At 37.5% G+C, this 24,029-nt stretch overlaps 1 protein-coding gene and 1 long non-coding RNA gene across 2 annotated transcripts in view; both read right to left on the bottom strand.

Annotated features, from left to right (window-relative positions):
• LOC134799472 (uncharacterized) overlaps nucleotides 1-7,953 on the bottom strand; it is a 29,558-nt gene extending 21,605 nt beyond the window's left edge. The window contains exon 1 of the mRNA XM_063771879.1: nucleotides 7,598-7,953. Coding sequence (XP_063627949.1) covers nucleotides 7,598-7,621 — 24 coding nt within the window. The 5' untranslated portion in view covers nucleotides 7,622-7,953. The remainder of the gene's footprint in view (nucleotides 1-7,597) is intronic.
• Nucleotides 1-24,029, bottom strand: part of LOC134799485 (uncharacterized) — a 386,600-nt gene that overhangs the window by 339,789 nt on the left and 22,782 nt on the right. The window lies entirely within an intron of this gene.

The following is a 24,029-nucleotide window of genomic DNA, read 5'->3' as shown; positions in this document are numbered from 1 at the left end:
TCCTTACTTACTAAATAAAAAAAAAACTACTTTTAACTCAATAATATATATGTACCAATTTGCTGAACAAATGTTGGTCAGTTTGAGAAGTACAGCCTACTGTTTAATTTATTGCTCCTGTTACAAGAAACACCCGGTATAAGATTTGACTGTCAGATTTGAATCCCAAAATAAAGATCAAAATTGGAACCACAAAGGGTTCAAATTTTTCGGGTAGGTAAAGTTACACTTGTGACTGTAACTTTACCATGTGATTTCCTACGTATACGTACTTACGTCTGACTTAAATGCTACTTAAAAAAACCGGGAAAGTGCGAGTCGGACTCGCGCACGAAGGGTTCCGTACCATAATGCAAAAAAAAAACAAAACAAAAAAACGGTCACCCATCCAAATACTGACCACTCCCGACGTTGCTTAACTTTGGTCAAAAATCACGTTTGTTGTATGGGAGCCCCATTTAAATCTTTATTTTATTCTGTTTTTAGTATTTGTTGTTATAGCGGCAACAGAAATACATCATCTGTGAAAATTTCAACTGTCTAGCTATCACGGTTCGTGAGATACAGCCTGGTGACAGACGGACGGACGGACGGACGGACGGACGGACGGACGGACGGACAGCGAAGTCTTAGTAATAGGGTCCCGTTTTACCCTTTGGGTACGGAACCCTAAAAAAACAAGTGAGGAAACTTGGTTAAACTATTTTTACAACTTTGTGCCTAAATAATTCCAAGTTTCTTTAATGTTTTTGTAGGCTAGACTGCAAGTAGACGGCAACTGCAGCTATTTCTATCAATGTCGTTTCCACAAATCGTTTGTATCGAACTGGCGGCAAGTTTGTTGCGTCAATAACAAATCGTTTTGAGTTCGTTGACGCGCGATGTTATCATTGTTTCCATTGATAGAGCGGATTTGAGAAAGTGTAATCTGTATCAGTATTGGCATCGCTGTGCGTGACTATCGGCCGCAGGTCGCAAGGCCGCCTCTGTTTACAAACTTCCGTCACGAGTTGTCACTCCGCTCCTCGGCACACGTGTCTACGCAAATAATAGCGAGCCCTCACCGCTGACATTGTCCCACTTAAACTCGACTGCCCGCCCGTCTAGACTTGAGATGTACGATCGTTGATACGCTAACGCGTTGTTTTAAACTACGGCCGATCGTCTCCGATCCGCCGATTAACGAATAAACCTTACGTCACAGATCAACGACACAATGTCGCCTCGTCTAGCGCATAACAGTTCGATTGGCAGATTGTTAAATAACGCTGCAATTTTCTACCGTCTGACCGTTGAACTCCGCATGGCGTGCGGAGCGTTAAAGAAAATCCGTATGCACGCACGAATGCGCCAAAGGACTATGATAGATCACACAGTAGAAGATTGTGTTCTTAAATTTAGTAAAGCGTGCACCCTTGTGTAAGGGCGCGGGGTAGGGTGAATGCATTGGGGTGGCCCCCTCGCCCGCTGCAGTAGGCGCGTAGTAAGTGCAATAACGGGCAGTGAAAGTGTCGCGGGGTGCTTCAACCGTCAATGGGTGAAGACGTACTCCCTGCCCCCGCCGTCTTGTAAACTCGCAGCTAATAGTACGAGCGCCTTCGGAACTAACACACTTCCTCCCCGGACTTGGACTGGACGGCTGTAAAACGGTTTATCTCTCTGTGACTTTATTTGCCGGCTAGCATTCACGGTCGAATAAAGATAGAGTGAGTGTGTGGTAGGCGCATCGGTGTACTGCGGCGGGCCGGCGTTGGCAGCGGCCCTCGTCGAAGTGAAACGCGGTAGATGAAGCCGATCACATGTGAGCGACAACTGACAGGCGAACAGGCGAGCGGAACGACGCCGTCATTATCTTACTCATGAATGAAACGGAACGTAAATTGAAACGTATCGCGTGCCATAATCCGCGCATTAATCTCACTCAAACGGCGATTGCGTAACAAGCACATACAAACGGCTCAAGTTCATTGATCCACTTAATGCGCGCTAAATGTGTCGCTGTCGAATGTCAAAACATTGTTACGCAAGTGTGCGTTGTTTCACCAAGTTCCGACCTGCCGCTTCCGATACTACGTCACCATGTTTATTTATGAGCTTATGATTATAAAATGACGTTTACATCACCCTGATATCGTTGACCGGTTGCCGTATAATAATAGCATTCATTCACAATTCACGAGTGATTAATGTGCGGTATCTAGGAAACAGATTTGTAGTGGTAATAAACCATTATCATAGTAATTAGAATGAGATTTTACGCTACTACTCGCTCGTTGTAAATTGTTTATTTACGTTTACTTGTCTGCAGCTCGGCTACATTACAAATGAGTTTTATCGTAAAAAGTAGATAAGCTTAAGTTTTTAGTACAGTAGGTATTTCCCACGCAAGCTATTTATACACCGTGAATTTTAGTTACCTACGCTACAATGTAAAATATGTGTAAACTATTTTAATCCAATAACATTACTTTGATTCGTCGCATTGTAGCACTTGAATGGATAACAAATGGACTATCTTACCTTACATATTAATAATTGAAAACCTACTTAGTTAATGCAAATAGGACCAGTACTAAGATTATGTCTAGCGTAGACTTAAGGCCGATACATTACTAGTAGACATTCATTAATAGAGTTGCAAAGCAACCGATTAAAATGACTTGTAAGTAGGTATAGTTACTTCACCCAGGCCTAACGGCCGAATAAAGTTGCAATGTCTTGAAACTTGTCTCGCCAAAGGTGCGCAACAACTTAGCAGGGAAACTTCCCAGAATTGTACTTAGATACCTACGTTGAACTTTCGCGATCTGAACTTGACCTCTTGTCAAAACAAGAAGGCAATAAAAACATCACTTACTTATACAATGACGCGGATTTACATAAATTATTGGCGTCGAGTCGTCTCGGGCGTGTTTACCGAAAATATGCAGTGTTTCTGTTTACATAGGCACACGAAAGTGGGTTCATTGACTCGTATATTGTTTTATGCGACGTAAATAGGTCGCGGGTCGCATCGCCGTGGCGATTTATGCGAAGACGGGACGCATCGCCGGGACTTCATCTGTCAGTCTCTGATGGGATTCCCGGCCAAAAGGATTTGCTACTTAGATTCTTAGGCGACTTTGTGCGAATTTATAACACAATTGAACTATTTAAGTATTCGATCATTCAACTAACAGTCGGATGGTATAGCGCTATTGCTGTTCTTCAAGCAAGGTCTACCTTTCATTCAACCCTTCAATTCTTCATTGAAATAATAATACAATACAACCGATTTACTACAAATGCGCAACGAAAAAAAGGAACAAAGTAAATCCTTATAAACTAAACAAACAGGTGGTCGATCTGTGTCGCTCGCATCTCATCTCAATGCATCGGTAATAAAAATATAGTTGTTCGCGTTCAATTCGGGATACACCTGACATTTGAGCAGTCTTGAAACAGGTGTTCGGCCATTCATAGATGTCGATGCCCTATATTATTATAGCGTTCAAGTTCATTGAGTCACACAATGGCCATATAATTGGTCGTTAGCCGTGTATGTCAAAATACGGTCGCTACGGTTCATAATGCTTTACATAATTAGCGTCGTTTGCATAAGCGATTATTATGCGTGTCTTCGATGACTCGTATGGCTAATTCATTCTCGTGGCTATTTATTACATTAACAAGCACGTGGTGGATTGTTTACTACGCTGGAATGTGTAAGTGCCGCTATTACGATGCACTAGCGGCGCGAGATGACTGTTTATTGCTCCGAATTAGGCACGTCGCGCTGAAAGTAACAGCTGATTACGGTAATTGTTACCATCTCGGTGGTTTACTTTCCGTTGTACAACTGACGCCTACGTCCATATAGGCGCAGACTTACTTATTATAGTGCTAGGGTTAGTTTAGATTAAGATCCTTATCAGTCTTTATACAGACACAGACAGGATATATAATAAGTTTGGTTTAAAAATGAGTTGTCCTAACTTGATTTTGAACTTTGTTAATTGGGTAAATTTAAATAGTCAATGTTCACACAATCATGTCCGAATATTTAACTTTTTAGTTTACCCACAGTCTGTCAGATAAGTTTTGTCCTTATTATAAGTAAGTAATAATATAGATTGTAGGTACCTAACTAAAAGGAGACTTATTTATGTATATGCATCCATGTACCCTAAAGCCTATAAACTATGTATAAGTTAAAAAAACCTCTTGAATCTTATTATCAGACAGTAACATTTAAATTTTGAATGGATTAGTTTTCTATAAGATTCTTCTCAGATAATTTCAACTATAGATACAAAATGTTTGCTCGGATAATTACTTGACGCCATAGGAATTAAACTACCATTTGTAATTTTTGTTTGGAAATAAATCATTGAGTACCAATATGTCTCAATTCGTAATTTGTAGGTTTAAAAACAGTCCCGTGAATTTAAATGTTCTATATCTATAAAACTGCCCTGCTTATTGTATGCGCAGTAGGTACTTGCATGAAAATCATCGTTTAAATAAAGAACTTATTCAAAGAGAACAAGATAAACAATTGGATGACTTTTCAACTGCGATTACTGCATATGTTTTTAGCACGGCAGAAATCTAGTAGAAGGGACAGGATTTCATTGTTCTACAGTTTTAGTAAAGGGGTCAGGAAAGTTTCCGTATGCAATGTGACGCATGTAGAACACACGTGAACTGCAACAAGTCGCAGTCCGCGTTGCACCCTCAGCCTCCCGTACGTACAGTATGTAGGCCTACACGTGAGGAACTCCCGCTTTCGGCAAGTAAATAAATACACGGTAACATGTGGAATTTTTCGGAGAGTTTACAAGCGAATGCGGACTTTATAATGTGGGTGTTAAGGTTGATATTAACCTGTTATATAACTTTCTTAAGTCGAATTTTAGGCATTAAGATTCAAATTGCTGAGTTTCCGTATGAATTTTTATGTTTGAAATTTAGGTCCTAAATGAAATGAAGATTTAGGATGGCAATACAAATGATATTTTAAAGGATTTTAGAGTTAGACCAAGAAAAGTCCGCAGCGATTTTGATAGCATACGCAGTTCAAGTGTTATTTATCATAATTTCATAGAAGTTTGACGTTTAAAATAACACTTGCACTGCGTGTGTTATAAATATGGCTGCAGACTTTTCTCGGTCTAAATCTAACACAGATAGGTTTATAAACTGTCAACCTTCGAAGAGTATTAGATAAGTTTTCCCTGTCGATTTTGCTTTTCTTGGCTATTATTTGGCATTATTTACGAATTATCAAATATTGGTTTATCATGGTTTTAGGAAGTTTCATGAGAATAGGCTGTGATAAGATATATGTTATACTGGTTTTACTAACTAGGACCAAATTTGGAGGTTTCATTTAGGTATTAATCGCAAAATTCAGACAGTACTTTAACGTTAGTTTAGGAAACAGTCTTATATAAATAACTTTTAAGTATCTTATTCTGTCTACAATGATTACAAACCTATTGCTAATTATCTACAGAAGCGATAGACAAACATGTAGATAGCAATCGAATCACACTATCTTGTATACCTAGTGTGACAAAAGGAAAGGATGTAGACAAAATAAAGGACTTCTATTTTTAGAAATATTTTTGGGTCGCCCGTTGAAATCTTTTTTTGTCGTAGAAATCGTAGCAGTTTTTGGATTTTAAATTGAATAAATAATATGGCTCGAAAGATGGATATACTTTCGTGATACGTGAGAAGCGCTGGTGGCCTAGCGGTAAGAGCGTGCGACTTTCAATCCGGAGGTCGCGGGTTCAAACCCCGGCTCGTACCAATGAGATTTTCAGAACTTATGTACGAAATATCATTTGATATTTACCAGTTGCGTTTCGGTGAAGGAAAACATCGTGAGGAGACCGGACTAATCCCAATAAGGCCTAATTTGGAAGGTCAGATGGCAGTCGCTTTCGTAAAAAGTAATGCTTACGTCAAATCATGGGATTAGTTGTCAAGCGGACCCCAGGCTCCCATGAGCCGTGGCAAAATGCCGGGATAACGCGAGGATGAAGACTTTCCTGGTACTTGACATACATTTGAAGTGATTAATACTACAGTTAATTTTTTTCATTTCAGATCATCACACAAAGGAAATACCTACATGTACTGTACATAAGCGCAAACGTAAACCATGATAAACCAATATTTGATAATTCGTAAATAATGCCAAAAAGTGTAGGTATTTCATGCCATGCAAATTTACCGCAAAAAAATGTTGAAAAATACTAGTAAAATGCTCGCTGATCCTAGTTTAGAAATTATGAACCTTAAGGCGGCGGAACAGATGCTAGCCCAGCATAAAATAGCTGAAACCCCAAATAAATCTCATCCAAACATTCGGGTATTTCATACGCTCAAGTTTGGACCCTCAAAGCTAAACTGGGATCATTTGGAAGACCAGGCAGTGTAGTCGCCATTGGCGATCCCAGTCTCAAAGTAAATCTCACTAAGTGGCGCGGGGGCGGCGCTGGGCGGGCCCAGCCGTCGCCCGGCAACCGACCCCGCCCGCCCCCGCTGCTCACACATGATTGCTCCGTTTCACTACAAATTCTTCATTAATTTTTAATTAGTTATTGGTCAAAACATATCTAGAAGTTTCACAATTCGATTAGGCATTAAAATTCGATGTAAGTTTTAAAAAAAGCGGTTCGCGTCCGAGCGAGTCGAGGCCCTGCAGCGAATGGTGATGTAGAAAGTAAACTCCGCTCTGTGGCTCGAGTAATTAATGTACGCCGCGCGGCGCCAGCCGAGCTCGGCAAAAAACCCGCTCCGGCATAAAAACAGCCGCGCGAGCGAGACAGCACCGCGCGCCCGAGCGGGACGCAGCTACCCACGTATTCTGCCTCGCGGCCGCCGCGCACTCACAGCGAGAATAATACCGATTTAAACCTCTACCAATGCGCCCTTCCATCACATGGCGTTTGACAGATCGCCGGAAACGACAACTGTCAGATTTGAAAAAAAGGCGCCATCGCTCCCGCCACAGCTGTTATGCAAAGTTTTTAATTTATAACTTTTTAATCAAATGTGCGCTATGTGACATAAATAAGTTTAAACACTTTGGGAGTCCAAAACCAATGTGTATATTCTTAACTTAATAAGTTATGACACAAAAGTGAAGAATCTAATTTTAGAATCCATTCATATATTTTAAGAATAATGGCAACTTGCATCTTTTCAAACATCCACTGACAAAGTCACCTCCCTATCTGTAAATAAATACTAAAGTCACATTGAGGAATTTTAGTTATTGTTTGATTTACTTTGCAACAGCTTAGAATGAAAAGAGTAAACGAATTGCATCAAACTAAACGATTCGCACATTGAAAGCTCCAAAACACTTCAAAAATTTAAATTTCGAAAAAAGTTACCAAACTTCCAAACAGACCAAATTTTCACAAAAAGAACAACCAATTTAACGCATTAACATACAAGATAAATCTACCCTCATTCAAAGACTACTCAGAGAACATTGGAAAGACCAAACGAACAAGGCTGATTCCAACAAGTCGAATTTATCACAGAACCATGACCATAATCCTAAAAAGCAATGCGACGCCTTATAATAGACACGTACCTGGAAATCACTCCACATTTTCATGGGGATACACCATAGTTCCGATATGAAAACATCACACGATCACGATAACAACTGTCAAATGTAGTTTACGCCGTCACTGACACAACCGAATAGGATGGAGGCCGATCGTAGACTGGTCGGGTCGGTCGGCGGACGGCGCTCGGCGCTCGGCGCTCGCGGGCCCGCGCCAGCGCGGCGCTTACGGCCTTCTCGCCCGCTCGGCGCTCGGGCGCGCTCGGCCAACCTCGGCCGCGCTCGGCGGCGCCCACCTGCGACTTGCTTCCACGAACGAACAACAAAACCGAGTCGACTGCGACTGGCGCGCCAGCCACCACAATGCCAGCCAAAGGATGCCTGCTAATACCTACTACGAGAAACCTGCAATGCTCTTTCTCTTACTGTTTAATTATATTTCTATCCGACTGCAATTAACACAAATTCCTAAAATAATACAATCTAAATTGGTAAGTTGGTCGGATTAACGTTATAGAAGACTAGAAACACGGTCAATACTTTATGTTAGTAAAACAGCAACGAATGTTGCTTGTATGCTTGATGGACTGGTTTGAAGTCGAGCACGTCGAAAGCCTCATCTGTACGAGACACATAAAATGCTCAAGTTTATACGGTTGATAACAGAAAGTGACAAATAAAAAAGCTTTCTGAACAAAGTTTTGAGTGCGCGCTACGCCGTAGCAGAAAGTTCGTAGCCGTAAAACTTCGTAGCGAGCGCGTAGCGTGAAAGTTTTGATTTCAACGATTTGCGGCGCGGAGAGGCCGCGAGCCCGCACTAGCGCGACCCGCGGCCGCCACCATAGAAACCACTGCTTTTGTCACGCGATCGACTACACCGCTTTACATGCTATCCATCGACGTGCTACGACGCCGCTCATTCTCCGTTGTATCATTCGATGCCTCAATGTACATCAAATATTACGATTAGTTACTAAAATTATATAACGCATTCTTAGATTTATCTGTTCGTTCATCTCTCACGAGAGTGCGCCACTTGCTTGTGCTCCGACTACGCCCTTACCGTGTTACGTTTTGCAAATCATCCGCTGACAAAAGAGCCGTTAGTTATTCGCGTTCCATTTCTCGTGCAGTGAGCGCGGGCGCGGCGCGGCGCAGTGTGCCGCCAGCAGTGGGGCGGGTGCGGATCGATACTGTGGTATACTGCTCCGAAAATCCAAACCACACTTCGACTGTTTATCCTATTATCACCGTAGCACGTTGTTAATGTTTGTTTAGAGCTGAAACCTCGGGGTGTACCGAAGACAGTGGCAATAAGTTGCCATTTTATAAATAGCCGGGTGACGCGCGGTCGCGCCGCTCCATTTTAAATTTGCGCCTTTATGCCAGATTGTTAATGAATGTTCCTTTCCAAAATTCGAATATTGGATGATTGAAATTTGAGTACAATGAGCACCTAATTTATTTCCTGATGGATATAAAATTAATATTTTATTTACAGGCTCGACGCATACTCGAATGACTGCATTCGGGTATGCGTCGAGCCTAATTGCCTAAAATAAAATAAAAAATTTGTACTAGGTATTTTTATTTGGCTGAAATAATTAGAATTACCTTACTCTAAAAAAAATTGCGTCGTTAAGGCTACATTTTTGGTTAGAAAAATTTGTTTAACCTAAGTATTTTAGTTTGTTTTCATCTTCTTATTTTTCTAAGTAGGTATCTTCTTCCTCGCATTATCCCGGCATTTTGACACGGCTAATAGGAGCCTGGGGTCCGCTTGACAATTAATCCCATGATTTGACGTAGGCACTGGTTTTTACGAAAGCGGCTGCCATCTGACGTTCCAACCCAGAGGAGAAACTAGGCCTTATTGGGATTAGTCCGGTTTCCTCGCGATGTTTTCCTTCACCGAAAAGCAACTGGCATTTCGTAGATTTCGTACATACATAAGTTCCGACAAACTCATTGGTACGAGCCGGGGTTTGAACCCGACCTCCGGATTGAAAGTCGCACGCTCTTACCGCTAGGCCACCAGCGCTGTATATTTTCCTAAGTACGTATAGCTACTTAATACTTGCCACTACCTACCATGGAACTAAACTCTTAAAAATAATGTAAAAATAAACTTGTAGTACTTACTAATTAATATCCTATACCTAATTATTTCCGCTACGATATCCTTTTGAGTTTATATGCTAAAAAGACTAAAGAGTAAATCATTTAATCAGCAGTATCACCCCCACTTTTCTGTCTAAAACCAAATAAAAATGTTTTCCATGCAATGAAAACTATTTTAATAACAATGGAAAGAAGACCTTACTGAGCTGCATATAAAGTCTAAATCAGCTTTGTCACGCATGCGTAAAATTCACAAGCAGACTCTCTGACTTAAATTTTCTAATGTTGAATCTTTTGGTACTTTGTTAATAACACATTGTACAGTCCCCTTCAGATATATATCGGAGCGCCCACTTAAAAAAAAAAAAAGTTTTTGGGTTCATACCCCAAATATAAAGGAAATCCCTTTTTTTAATAAAGTGCCTGAAAAAAAGGATTATTCTGATAGGATACATTATGTAGAATTAGACCTTTACTAAATTTTATAGAATTAAACTATATCTAATAATGTCAAAAATTATTGTGCATCATACCTACACTATATAAGTATCATAAGCAATTAATATTCTTTTTGAAATAAATTAAATTTCTGTTTTATATATTTTTTTATTTACCTAATTCAAATAAAATATTTTTTATATTTATCTTATTTTTTAAAAACACACTCAAATTCATGATTTGGATGTTGAATTGAATTAGAAATTAATTAATTAACATTTATCCCCCTTTTCTAACGGGTACTCATAAATATCCGAACACGCACTCTAACGCCTTGACAATAGAGGCGGCGTGTTCAGATATTTGTGAGCACCTTGGCCGCTCCGATATATCTGATGGCGACTGTACATGTGGACGAGTAGTGATAAGTAGTTATCGTATATCAGTATTAAGTAGTTGGTCATAGGGACCTGGGAAATCTAATTTATATCAAACATCAACATTTATTCAGCAAATAGGCCACAAGGGCACTTTTACACGTCATCATTGAATTTACATACAACCAAAAATAATAACATCAACAATTTTATAAAATAAGTTGAAATAGTTTTTTGTTTTACCATCATCGTTTTTTGACGATTTTTGACCCCCCCCCCCCCTAAAATCATTCAAAAATCATGCTTCGAATGACCCTACGTCATGCTACCATCATCCGATGTCCAGACCCCCCCTCCCCTAATTTGAAATGACGTAATTTATAAATAGCCCCATGGGGATAAAGTTGTTGTTTAACTCTTCGTGCTAATAAAGAAACCCGAGCAAGATAAATATTCCAAAATTGAACCACGAGCGTAGCGAGTGAAACAAACATTTTCTACTGAGTGAGACACAAAAAATTCACGACCTCACCGCGAAGAAAATTAAATACTAACTGTAAAATATTACAAATCAAATCTATTTAAATGAACTCTAGGTATTATATATTTATCATTCAAGATCACATAAGTCAATACCACCAGTCAACATGAGGTGCTAACTAAAAAAATACATCAAGTTACTTTGCCACTGTTGTGGATAAAATGCAACTTTCTCATCAGTTTTTGAATAATAAAGAGAGCCTTTACGAGCTGGTGTGGTGAAAATGAATTTCCAGCGTCATCTATTTCACTGCGTAAACGGTGCACGGTGCGACATTGCGTTTTAACCTCCTGTGTCCCTGAGGCCTTTATAAAGGATTTAATCCAAATGGAATTTGGAATTAAAATGGAATATAATAATGGTTCCAAATTCAAAACTGCAATAATGACAAGGAGGACTCAGGAGGTTAAGCGCCAGTGTTGCCTATCACTTGTTTTATGAACTTAAACACTACTACCCCTATAAATAGACCTTAGAATTCACAACTATTCCTGATCGAATGTCAAGGTCACCCAGGCTTTGACCTACAATTCCCAGTTACGTACGGGCTGGGGGTCAAAAAATAATGTCACGATAGCGACACAAGCGGCGTAGCGTCGAAATATTACTGGATTTACCCCAAATAATGTTCCAACAGAAGTAAATTTCTGCGTATAAATGTCCCGATTTCATCATCTTTCTCGCGTTGTCTTCTCGGCTCAATGGAGCCTGGGGTCCGCTTGGCAACTAATCCCAAGAATTGGCGTAGGCACTACTTTTAACGAAAGCGACTGCCATCTGACCTTCCAACTCAGAGGGTGAACTAGGTCTTATTGGGATTAGTCCGATTTCCTCACGATGTATTCCTTCACCGAAAAGCGACTGGTAAATATCAAATGATATTTCATACATAAGTTTCGAAAACTCATTGGTACGAGCCGGGGTTTAAACCCGCGACCTCCGGATTGAAAGTCGCACGCTCTTACCGCTAGGCCACCAGCGCTTTTTTGGCTACGTTATTTATCAGTTTAACGTATTATCTTCGTGAAAACCAAAATCTAACCTTAACATTTACAGGATGTGCTTAGTTCCTTTAACTTTTCCTATCCTCCTGAGACTAAATGTACATTAGAATGTACATAGTCGTTGCTATCTAATTTGAACCTTTCATGAACCAAATAAAGTAGCATTTCTTTTGTTTCATTGCTGTTTAAAACAAACGAAACACGTTCCAATTTACTTATAGAATAAGGTTCAAATTAAAAATTGGGAAACTTTATATGGTGGGTCTTACGAGGATCAGGAGGAGGAAGAGGATGTGTGTGGTGGTCAAAAATCATGGGAACCTTGGTTCAGGTTGTGCTGTAAAGAGCAGAAAAAATAACTCACCAAAAAAATACAAAAATATGACTAAAAATCCGGTCAGAATCCTTATCTATCATACATAGACAAGAGGTTAATTAAACTCGACGTTGACGCAGCACAACGCATGTAACTTCTACTTAGAATCGTAAACTTTCGCCCTTGACTTTACCTCAAGGTTCGAGCAGGGACAGGAACCGGTTACCTTAACCGGGGTTTTTCATAGGGTTATTTTAGAGGTGTTTATAAAAACCCCTACCATAACGGTAACCGCTTAATAAGGTAACACTTTGATTCGGTAACCGTATCAGATCGAGTTAACCTCTGTTACCGGTAACCGAAATAAAAACCCAGTCTATTCAGTTACCTCATTATGAGGTTTTTGACCAGTTCAAACGATTGTAATCTTTACGCACACTTAAATTCAACTTATTATTGAATAACCGAGGTTGGCATGGGCGGTCTATGAAGCCTCCAGCACAAACAAGTTTTTTTGCCTTTCCTTTGTTTATCTTTATACCTACTTGTGTGGTGTGTTCTTATTATAAATATTATTATATTATAACTAAAATAATTAAAATAAATAAATTAAATAAGTTTAATAAATTAAATAAATTAAATAAATTAAATATAAATTTATTAAATGTATTAAATTTATTAAATAAATTAAATAAATTAAATAAATTAAATAAATTAAATAAATTAAATAAATTAAATAAATTAAATAAATTAAATAAATTAAATAAATTAAATAAATTAAATAAATTAAATAAATTAAATAAATTAAATAAATTAAATAAATTAAATAAATTAAATATAAATATAAATTTATTAAATTTATTAAATAAATTTATTAAATTTATTAAATTTATTAAATTTATTAAATTTATTAAATAAATTAAATTTATTAAATAAATTAAATTTATTAAATAAATTAAATAAATTAAATAAATTAAATAAATTAAATAAATTAAATAAATTAAATAAATTAAATAAATTAAATAAATTAAATAAATTAAATAAATTAAATAAATTAAATAAATTAAATAAATTAAATAAATTAAATAAATTAAATAAATTAAATAAATTAAATAAATTAAATAAATTAAATAAATTAAATAAATTAAATAAATTAAATAAATTAAATAAATTAAATAAATTAAATAAATTAAATAAATTAAATAAATTAAATAAATTAAATAAATTAAATAAATTAAATAAATTAAATAAATTAAATAAATTAAATAAATTAAATAAATTAAATAAATTAAATAAATTAAATAAAATAATTAAATTAAATAAATTAAATTAATTACAATAATTAAACAAATATAACAAATTAAACTAATTAAATAAATGAAATAAATTAATTAAATTAAATAAATTCAAAAAAATAAATAAATTCAACAAATTCAATAAATTAAATCAATTAAATAAATAAATTAAATTAAATAAATTTAATAAGTAAAATCTATAAAATCCACAAAATATAAATAAAGTAAATAAAATAAACAAATTTTTTAGTATTTTTTTTAGTTCTGACGGCACATCACTAAAACTACTTTAATGTAGCAAACCAGTAAGCAACCGATAATAAAGGTTACCATAACTGAATGAAAACCTGTTAAAAACCCTTAACAAAAACCCTATCGCGATGGGGTTTTGAGATTAACTCGGTTAAAGGTTAGGGTTACCGTTTCAATAAGGTTACTATTACAATCAGGTAACAGTATGATAGGGTTACCGAATGATACGGTAACCGAATCGATTGGGTTACCGAATTGATAGGATTAAGCGTAAAGAGGGGTTTTCCGGTCCTTGGGTTCGAGTGTGAATTTTACAACTTACCAACTTGGATAGATGGGCTGTCGTTAGCTACTAATGAAGACGTATTATGGCGTATGTTCACTATATATGTTGGAATGTATATGATTTTGTAACTTTTTCGACGTGAATTGTAACAATTTTATCGATGCTCCAGCCCAGTGGTTCCTAAACTTATAGTGGTCCAAATGGTAAGAAAAGCTCTTAAGTAACATTCGGACGCTTTAAAAACCTTAATAAATCCATCTATAAGTACCCCATTTAACCTATTAAGGAGATTGATTTTACCCCAAATATACCTAACTAAATGACTACGAGCAATTTTAATTTTCTATTTTTTAACCAATTTATTTTAGTAAGTACAACGAAATCAGATAAGTACTTACCTAATACTTATCGTGATCTGAAGTTAACTACTATAAGAAAGTACTTAGTATATGTATGTACTTATTGCATATGATACTCGTATGTAGGTATTTGTTTTATTTAACGAGACGGGGCGGCCTTCAATCTAGCTACTTTTTTATACCATTTCGGTGGCAAACAAGCATAGGAACGGCCTGCCTGATGGTAAACGGTCACTGTAGCCTATGAACGCCTGCAACTCCAGGGGGTGTTATATGCGCGTTACCGACCCTTTAAAAAACTGAAGGTACACAACTTTTTTCAAGAACCCCATACCTCGGGTAAACCTACCTACCAACCTAAAATACCCAGTACCAATATCCATTAAGAAGCGGGCTACAAATTTGAAATCACTCCAAAGTGGTTTCAAATATAGATGCCAAAGCGAAGAACGGATTATCAGACACTGCAATGCGTCTTTGAAAAAGTTCGGAGCCGACTAGTTAGGGCCACGGTCCCTGGGGGACGCAGGAGATACTAAGTCTACTAACGGTTCATCATTTGAGTTGGAGCTGGCTTTTGACCAACAATTCTCAACATAAGTAATGCTAATGTATTTTTGTTTAATAATTTGTGCGTATGCAGGTTTCCTCACGATGTTTTCCGTCACCGAAAAGCTAGTGGTAAATATCAAATGATATTCCGTACATAAGTTCCGAAAAACTCATTAGTACGAGCCGGGGTTTGAACCGACGACCTACGACGAAGAAGTTCAAAGGCGTATGTGAAGTCCCCAACCCGCATTGGGCCAGCGTGGGGACTAGCCCAAACCTCTTGTGCTTGAAAGGAGGCTTGTGCCCAGCAGTGGGACGTATATAAATTATTTATTTTTTATTTAATTTGCGTGTATTTTTAATTGACCAAGCGTTAGTGAAGGTCTCCGTTTCAGCTTGGGCAAAAATGCTTTCGTATGTCCGGTCCGGATGTTCTCCGCAGGTCACATTTCTTAATCGATTCTCGTGAAATTTTATGACCAGGTTGGGTAGTTAGATAGAATTTTTCTGACATTTCGTTTTTTTGGAAAATTTTCAAAATGGCGGAAGTTGGTCTAAAGGACTTAAGCGCCAGTAGGTTCTAAGACTATTGGTCTACTTAAGACTATTGTGAGCTTGCTGTGATAATGATTTAACGAAGCAAATATTTTTTTTTATCTTTTTTAAGCTTATCGCGAGGTCTACAGCTTACAGAGCCACTAATTTGTATGTATTTTTAATGTACCTAATGTAATGATTCAGTATAAAATAATTTGTCAAGAAATCGGCACTATTGACACAAAGGTAGAAAATGTATTCTATAAAAACAAGGATCAAATAGGATCATTGTGCCGTTCTAGTTGGTTCCATCTTTTTCCTCAAGGTTGTCTGGCCAAGAATGCTTCACAACAACAAAATTTAGTTTGCGTCATATTTTTGTTTGGTGGACAAAGAAAATCTTCTTCTTCTTCTTAGTTGAATATTCTTGTCAGAGCAGTCATGGTCAATAAGGTCGTTGTACGCCCTTTTTTGTTGTTTCCCGCCATGCTTCTCTATTTATTGCATTCCGCACGCACAAAAAAACAAAGAAAACACAAAAAAAAACAAAGAAAATAGTAAAGGCCAGCGCAAACCGGCGGAGCGCAGCGCAGATCACCGAGGAGGATTTACGCCGCGCAGCGCACACCGGCGAGGTAAAATCCCCCACGGATACCGCGAGAGCCCGCCAGCCCGAGCGCTGGCGGCCGGCTCACCAGGGAGCACATCGGCGCAGGCCGGGGGATGCTGCGGCATGCCGGCACGTATAGAGGAGTGTCCACGAGTTCTCCCCCGTCGTCCCGGCGCATGCCGGGGGATGCCGCGGCATGCCGGGGCCTACCGGCGCGCTATCCTCTAGCGTGCTCCTAGATGCCGCGGAGTAACAATCCACCGTGATGCTCCGAGGTCGGTCTCAAAGCATTTAAATTTATACCTGAAGGTAATTGAAATAGGGAAGAAAATACATTGATAATTTTAAAGTGATCTGCTCTGCGCTCCGCCGGTTTGCACAGGCCTAGAGTTTATTTAATTATTAAATAAATTACACTGAGAGAAAAATCATCACCAGGAATTAAAAAACAGTTCTGTACTGGGGGAAAAAATGAAGTTTAGTAATAATTATGGAAGTTTCACTATTTCTGTAAAGTTTATTTATTTCTACAAACAGCTCAGTAATCCTAAATCTAATTTCAACAAACAGATAATAGAAATTGCAAGAACTAATAGAAATTGCAAAAGTCAATTTGTTCCTATTAGTTGACTCTCCTTGTCCCCGGATTAAGTTTTTTTTTGTAATTCTAAGTGTGTTTTTGTTATACTTTTCTCTCAGTGTATACCATTCCTTCCTATCCTGATGCAGCACATTCACATTTGTTCAAGAATTATCAAGTTTGCGCGGTAATCGCGGTATACTTACTTGTCGCGTAGCGTAACGCACTCGATGCACTGCCGCTGCGCTGCACCCAGATAATAGTAATATGTAGTACCTTGTGTATTAAGGGCGGTAAACAAGAATTATACTCGTATTGAGTAATTCGACAGGGGTATTGTCACACTTAGTAATACTGAAAAATTAAATATAAATGTAATTTTTTTTTTATTGCTTTCTTGACGTTAGATATGAGGATATTAGGTATATTTTACAAAAAAAAATTGAACGGTATTGTATCTGGAGGAGCCCAAACTTATGTTATGGTATGTTTTGAAAATTATTTTTATTCTAAGTAGTTTAAAAAAATGACTGAAATGTACTGATATGATATATTTTTAGAATCGGCTCGAGCCCTTTCATTTAATACCACTTACAGAATGTTTCTGAACAATTTGTTTATCCCATACAAAAAAAGATGACGTCATAACTTCATTCCTTTTTTGTTTAAGCTTCGGGTCAAATTGATTCAAATGGTCTGTCTAAAGATCAATCGTACCGATTTTCATACTTTTAACACCCTTTGCAGCGGTTTTTGGCGAACTGCTAGCACCATAACACTAATTTATGACAATATATATTCTATTTTATAACAAAAATTAATCAACCTTCTACACATAAATAATGATAATGTGTTTCCAATCGGCTCGATACCTACCGGCGTGGCCTGATTCCCCGTAAGACGACACCACACTCCCAACGTCAGCAACTGCAGGCTGCGCGAAATGCTGCACCTCGCCGCTTATGCAACCTCAGAGTGGCGAGACCCGATTTATTCGTTTAATACTTTTTAATAAATCCTAGATCAGATTTAGGAGTGTTTCTAACCCATGTCACAGAATAAATATAATACCTAGGTACAGAAGACTCACTCTCTAACAAAACGAGTCTGTTACGATCAGGACAGATGTGGCCGCTAGGTGGCGACAGCGCCACGCGCGGCTGTCCGTGTGTAGTTCGAGTAGATATATGTAACTTACGGCAGGGGTAAACTAGTGCGTTCGGGGATTTTCGGCTCCGTTCGGCTCAGCATTGCTCCGAGCCACCATCACCATAAACGGCACATTTTCATATAATTTTGGCATTTTTGTTTTTGTTATAAATAAAATTGAGTGATTATATCACTTAGACGGACTTTAGCACCTGCGATCTGTTCTTAACCCTTTTCCAGGCACAGTACGATTTATCGACCACATACGCGCCAATAGAATTTCAACTTTAGCATTCAGATTTAAGGTTCAAATTGGATTACACTTTCGGGAAATGTGTGTCTTAAATTAATCATAAAAGCTGGATTAATTGGAATATATTTGGATTTTTTGGGAAAACCTTGTAGATGTGCGGCCTGGAAAAGGGTTAAACAGGTACAGTCAGCAAAACGATTAGCTTAGCATCCCTGCCACAGAATGAATAATAGTACTAGGTACAGAAGATTCACTCTCTAACAATACGCGTCTGTTACGATTAGGACAGATATGACCGCTAGGTGGCGACAACGCCACGCGCGGCTTATGGCTAGCCACGAAAATTGGTGTGGGACGGATGTACTTGTAGCTGAGTGAGCCACGCCTGCCCCTGCATACAAATATGTATGCAGAGGTGCTAAGCTAATCGTTTTGCTCACTGTACATAGTATAAGTCAACTCAGTACGAAACCTGCATGATAATTGATAAGACTAAAATCATGTCCAGTGGGCGCAGCACGGTTCCATTTTTATCGTCTATCACTATGCGCATCCCTTTCGCACTTACGTACTTGTTAGAACGTGACAGGCATGGTGACAAGGGATAAAAACGCGACCGTGCTAAGCCGCCAGGAAAAAACTAAGTACATAGAAGTTAGGAATAAACCGAATAATCAAAGAAAACGCACTGAGCTTGAATATGCTTCGTGAACATGCACACCAATCTCAATCCTGTTCCCCAGATATAAAGTTCCAATTCATTGTTAAAGTTTCGAAAATTTTCCTGCTAATTTTGTATGTTAGTTAACAAAAGTCGAAAACAAATAAATTTAAGTAGGTACTGAAAAATCGCATCATGACGTTAGCGAACCGATGCAGTAAACAAATTAGTAATCATTAAATATCAGGAAAATATTTAAATGAAACTCTTAACAGATTTTTACGTTTTCTTCAACATGAGACTTTAAAGTGTAGTATTAGAGTTGAGTTTGAAAGTGCGTATTAGTTGAGATAGGAGCTAGTAAAGATAACTTGTCTTTGTGCATCGAACACAATGGTTGACGTAGCGGTCATTGTCAGTAAAATATGTTCGACGTAATGACGGAGTCCTGAAGCCCTGAGTCACGCGGATTTCAGTCACCATGGATCCTAAGATTCCTAAGTAATTTATTAGAGGCCGATTTGAACTTACATAATGTCAATTTAGGTAAGTATCTAATTTTTATCAACTCCAGTCAAATTAAATAAATATAAAATATTATAGGACATTCTTACACAGATTGACTAAGTCCCACAGTGCACAGTAAGCTCAAGAAGGCTTGTGTTGTGGGTACTCAGACAACGATATATATAATATATACATACTTAAATACATAGAAAACAACCATGACTCAGGAACAAATATCTGTCTCATCACACAAATAAATGCCCTTACTGGGATTCGAACCCAGGACCATCGGCTTCACAGGCAGGGTCACTACCCACTAGGCCAGACCGGTCGTCGCAAATTATTTTATTAAATATTTTTTTGATCTGTGTTTAAAAGTAGTCACACTACTATATAAATTATTAACTGAAATAGATGTCATATACTAGAGAAAAAGTGATCAAGCCATCCGAAGGCCGAGGAATCGACCCGAAATTTAACAATTTGTTATGGTTTTGAATTGGTTTTGATACGACCTCGGCGATCTCCTTGGTGATTGGCGCGCATCTCGCACGACTTTTGGGCCGTTTCGAACTTTAAGATACGTCAGTTAATAAATCTAGAAACGATATGGATTAGATATATATGACAGAGTCAAATGTGACGTTTTTTCAAACAAAAACGTCTCTTTTGACACTGACACATCTAATCCATATCGTTTCTAGATCTATTAATTGACGTATCTTAAAGTTCGAAACGGGCAGTTTCAATTCATTTCGCATGCACCAATCAGCGTGAGCTATCTTCAAGGTCGTATTAAAACCATGTTTAAATCGTAACAAATTGTTAAATTTCGGTTCTATTCCGGCGTCGGCCACAGAATGGCTTGATCACTTTTTCTCTAGTATAAGGTGGTGGTACTAGTGCTCGACATCTAATGCCCCATACTCGTAAATTACATCCTGATGCTGTCACCTCTATTGACAGTGACTTAAGTTTCAAGATGACATGTACTGGGACCGCGTCGAACACCAGTACCACCACCTATGACATCTATTTCAGTTATCTTTTAATACAATTATTTACAATACTTAAAAAGAGATACTAGCTAGCCCAATTACCAAAACATTGTATATGCTACCAAATAAATAATTTTAATTTTTTTTTTATTTTTTTATTAAATCGGGCTCCACGGCAGGACAGGGTTCTTGAAAAAAATTCTCGGATCTCAATTCAAAAATCTTTTCGTAGTAAAATATATTTTATTGGTACTCAATTCTATTTTAGGTATATTTTTTTAACTTAGTATTTTTAATCACTTTACAGTTCACACAATATTACACACATTTATTTCCGCCACAGCCTTCGTATTTATTTCCGCGTAATGTCATTCCGTTTCATCACTCCAATGTCGTCAGTAGTAACTCGTTGTCATCACACTGATTGTGAATTGTGAAGTATACATATATTATTTAGTATATTAAGCAAGTTCTAGATTGTACTTACAAGGGGCATTCCACAAAAGTCTTATCATGCCAAATATTAGCTTCTAAGCTTTTTCAAAAGTGTAGAAAAATAACATCACTAACCTACTCGGTACTCGACGATTAAATTAACGACCAAATGAGAAAAAAAATACTATGTATTATTATTTTAAAAACGTATATAATCGCCGGTCATACAACTTTGTCAGTAGAAAAAGGCGGGTTATTCCCACTAGTTACCACCAAGTTGTTACCAGTGGTAACTACCTACTGGGATTTTTTTTCCCACCTTTTACCACTGGTAACTACTGGGAAAAATAATTCCCAGTAGTTACCACTAACTCCGTTTGGTGGTAACTACTGGGAATTTTTATTCCCGGTAGGTACCCGTGGTAAAAGGTGGTAATTTTTTTTCCCAGTAGTTACCACCAAAATATTGTTAGAGACTAACTTAGAGTTCATTACTAATAAAAACAGTTTAAATATAGAATGCTTTAATAAATAATTAAAAGTCGATTAGTGTTTCAGGAAACTGCCATAAAAGTGATCAAAAATATTAAAACAGTTTAACCAGTACAAGTGCAAAAATTTAAATATGTGTAAGGATAAATTTAATCGTCCATATAGAATATAAATTTTAGATTATCTTTCAAGTGATTTTATTAATTAAAAAGTTTACGTTTTAGTATTTTTTAACATTTTCAAGGCAGTTTACTGAATTGAAACACAAATCAAATTATAATAATTTATTAATGAAAATGTATTTTAAAAAATTGGCAGTGCATTTTGACTGGTCTGATGTTGATATTTGTATGGGGGAGTAAATTTTTTTCGCGATTTCGGTATTGGTTCCACTGTAAAACTTATTTAGTATTTTCGTAGTAGACGATATTCACGCTGTAAATTATTGCAAATGCAGGTGACTATAAAAAATCACCCTGTACATATTTATACTGTTTTTATTAGTATTGAACTAACAAAACTAACAAAATTTTGGTGGTAACTACTGGGAAAAAAATTACCACCTTTAACCAGGGATAACTACTGGGAATTTTTCCCCACCTTTTACCACTGGTAACTACTGAGAAAAAAAATCCCAGTCAGTTACCACTGGTAAAAAAATGGTGGTAACTAGTGGGAATAACCCAAAAAGGCCCGAAATTCTAATTTTCTATGGGTGGTTCATTACCATTCGAGCCTACTTTTTTTTAAATTTGCTGCTTTTTTCTACTGACGGAAATGGCTTGATAGGCTATAATAATGATACCTTTTAACTGCTAGGTACTACTAAATATTACTGGTTAGTTACATACATACTTTTAACGTACATTTATCTAACAATATGTGCATAAATTAGTCATTGGGAATGCCCAATGTTTTAATGCTCCCACGTCAATACATTGATAATGATAACTGAAACGATTTCTTGTTTAAGATATTTATGCGTTGCTGTCAACCGTCAGATTGTACCTAGTTGTCAAGTAATTAGTTGAAGTTACATTACATCATAATAATAGGGTTCGTCTTGTATATTTTTTTACAGTAAATATGTATGGTGCTACTTTACCACCCTAGGGCGGGATTAAGGACAATACGTACCTATGTCAAACAATTTAAGAGCCATAAAACGTACGAGCTGTAAAACGTTCTACAATACACGTGCGAAAAGGTGATTCGCAACTCGTGTCGATTTAAAACAATCCCTTCGGTCGTGTTTCAATTCATCGCCACTCGTTGCGAATTTCCTACTTTTCGCACTTGTATCGTAATGTACTAATACAACCGCAAAATAAAACGAGACATACGGCGCGATTCGGGAAATGAATTAGAGATTCACTAGATATGAAATAGTAAAGATATGTGACGTTCCACGGCAAAAGGTACCATTGCCCCGGCTGAATATTGGAGCGGCGTTAATAATAGCGTAAGCGCCAGCCGCCTTAAGATACCTTTTGCCGTGGAACGTCACATATCTTTACTATTTCATATCTAGTGAATTAGAAAATCGTTTCCCGAATCGCGCCGGTAGGGTTTAGTGCTATGAAACGATTGTTTGCGTTTACTATCAACGATTGTCATTTTGGCTAGACTCCCTGGTACACTAATTCTCTTAGGGCCACTTGCACCATTCACTAACCCGGGGTTAACTGATTCAACCTAGAGTAACCATGGTTACCAGTACAATTTGACACTAGGTTAATGGTTTAACCGGTTAACCCCGGGTTAGTGGTATGGTGCAAGTGGCACTTAATAATGTACTGTTTATTTTGAACACCTCACCTGTTTACTAACCTCTTCTACGGTTACTTTTTTTAAACTCCCTGTAGTAAAGTCTAATATACCCTTAAAGACTAATATACCATAACCTTCGTGAAGTGAAGTAAGTAAGATACTTAACCCTATAACTATAACGGACCGGCTTCAAGCCTCATCGCCTCGTAAGTCTTAAAAATTCTGCATATGAAAAAATACAAAAAGATGATGTTATAGTTTGGTCATTATTGCCGTATAATAATCTAAGTGTGCCCTATTACTGGCAAATGATGTTGACCTAAGTACCTAAATAATTATGGCATACACACATACACTTTCTCGATAACACAAGACAGACTTGCTTTTTCTGTGGAGGGGCCATAAACATAATGGTGTATACGGTTGGCTAGACACCCAACTAAGCTGTTCCCATTGCTTTTAATATGCAAGGTACGAAGGTACGCAGTGTTACGTGACCTGTAGATCCGTTACAACCTTGTGTTATCGTAGATTTCACTTACAGTGGTTTGGGAGCTCGGTCTTCTGGTTACGCGGATAGAATAAAACGCCTAGGCTGTTCCCAGGGTCGGCAAACTTAAGTAAAAGGTCCAACAACTATAGCAAAAATCTGTAAAAATCATCGTTCTTAGAAGTTTTATCAGGCCATGTACATACATGATTTGAAGACTTTGAAGCTTTTATTACCTGAATCTTGCAGACCGAGAAAAATGGTCATTTGATTGAAGAAACCTAATGAAAGGTCAGGTTAAGGGTACCCTAACCAAAAAATATTGTAATAAGTGAAAATCCATAATGACGATTTCTGCCAAAGGTAATAGACTTCTTTGCCACCTCTCCATGATACAGCGTGATTGTGTGAAAATTTCAACTGTCTAGCTTTC

This window comes from Cydia splendana, chromosome 18, assembly GCF_910591565.1.
Source record: "Cydia splendana chromosome 18, ilCydSple1.2, whole genome shotgun sequence".
Lineage (NCBI taxonomy): Eukaryota > Metazoa > Arthropoda > Insecta > Lepidoptera > Tortricidae > Cydia > Cydia splendana.
The sequence above is the reverse complement of the archived record's forward strand: the minus strand, read 5'-3'. Positions and strand labels throughout refer to the sequence as shown.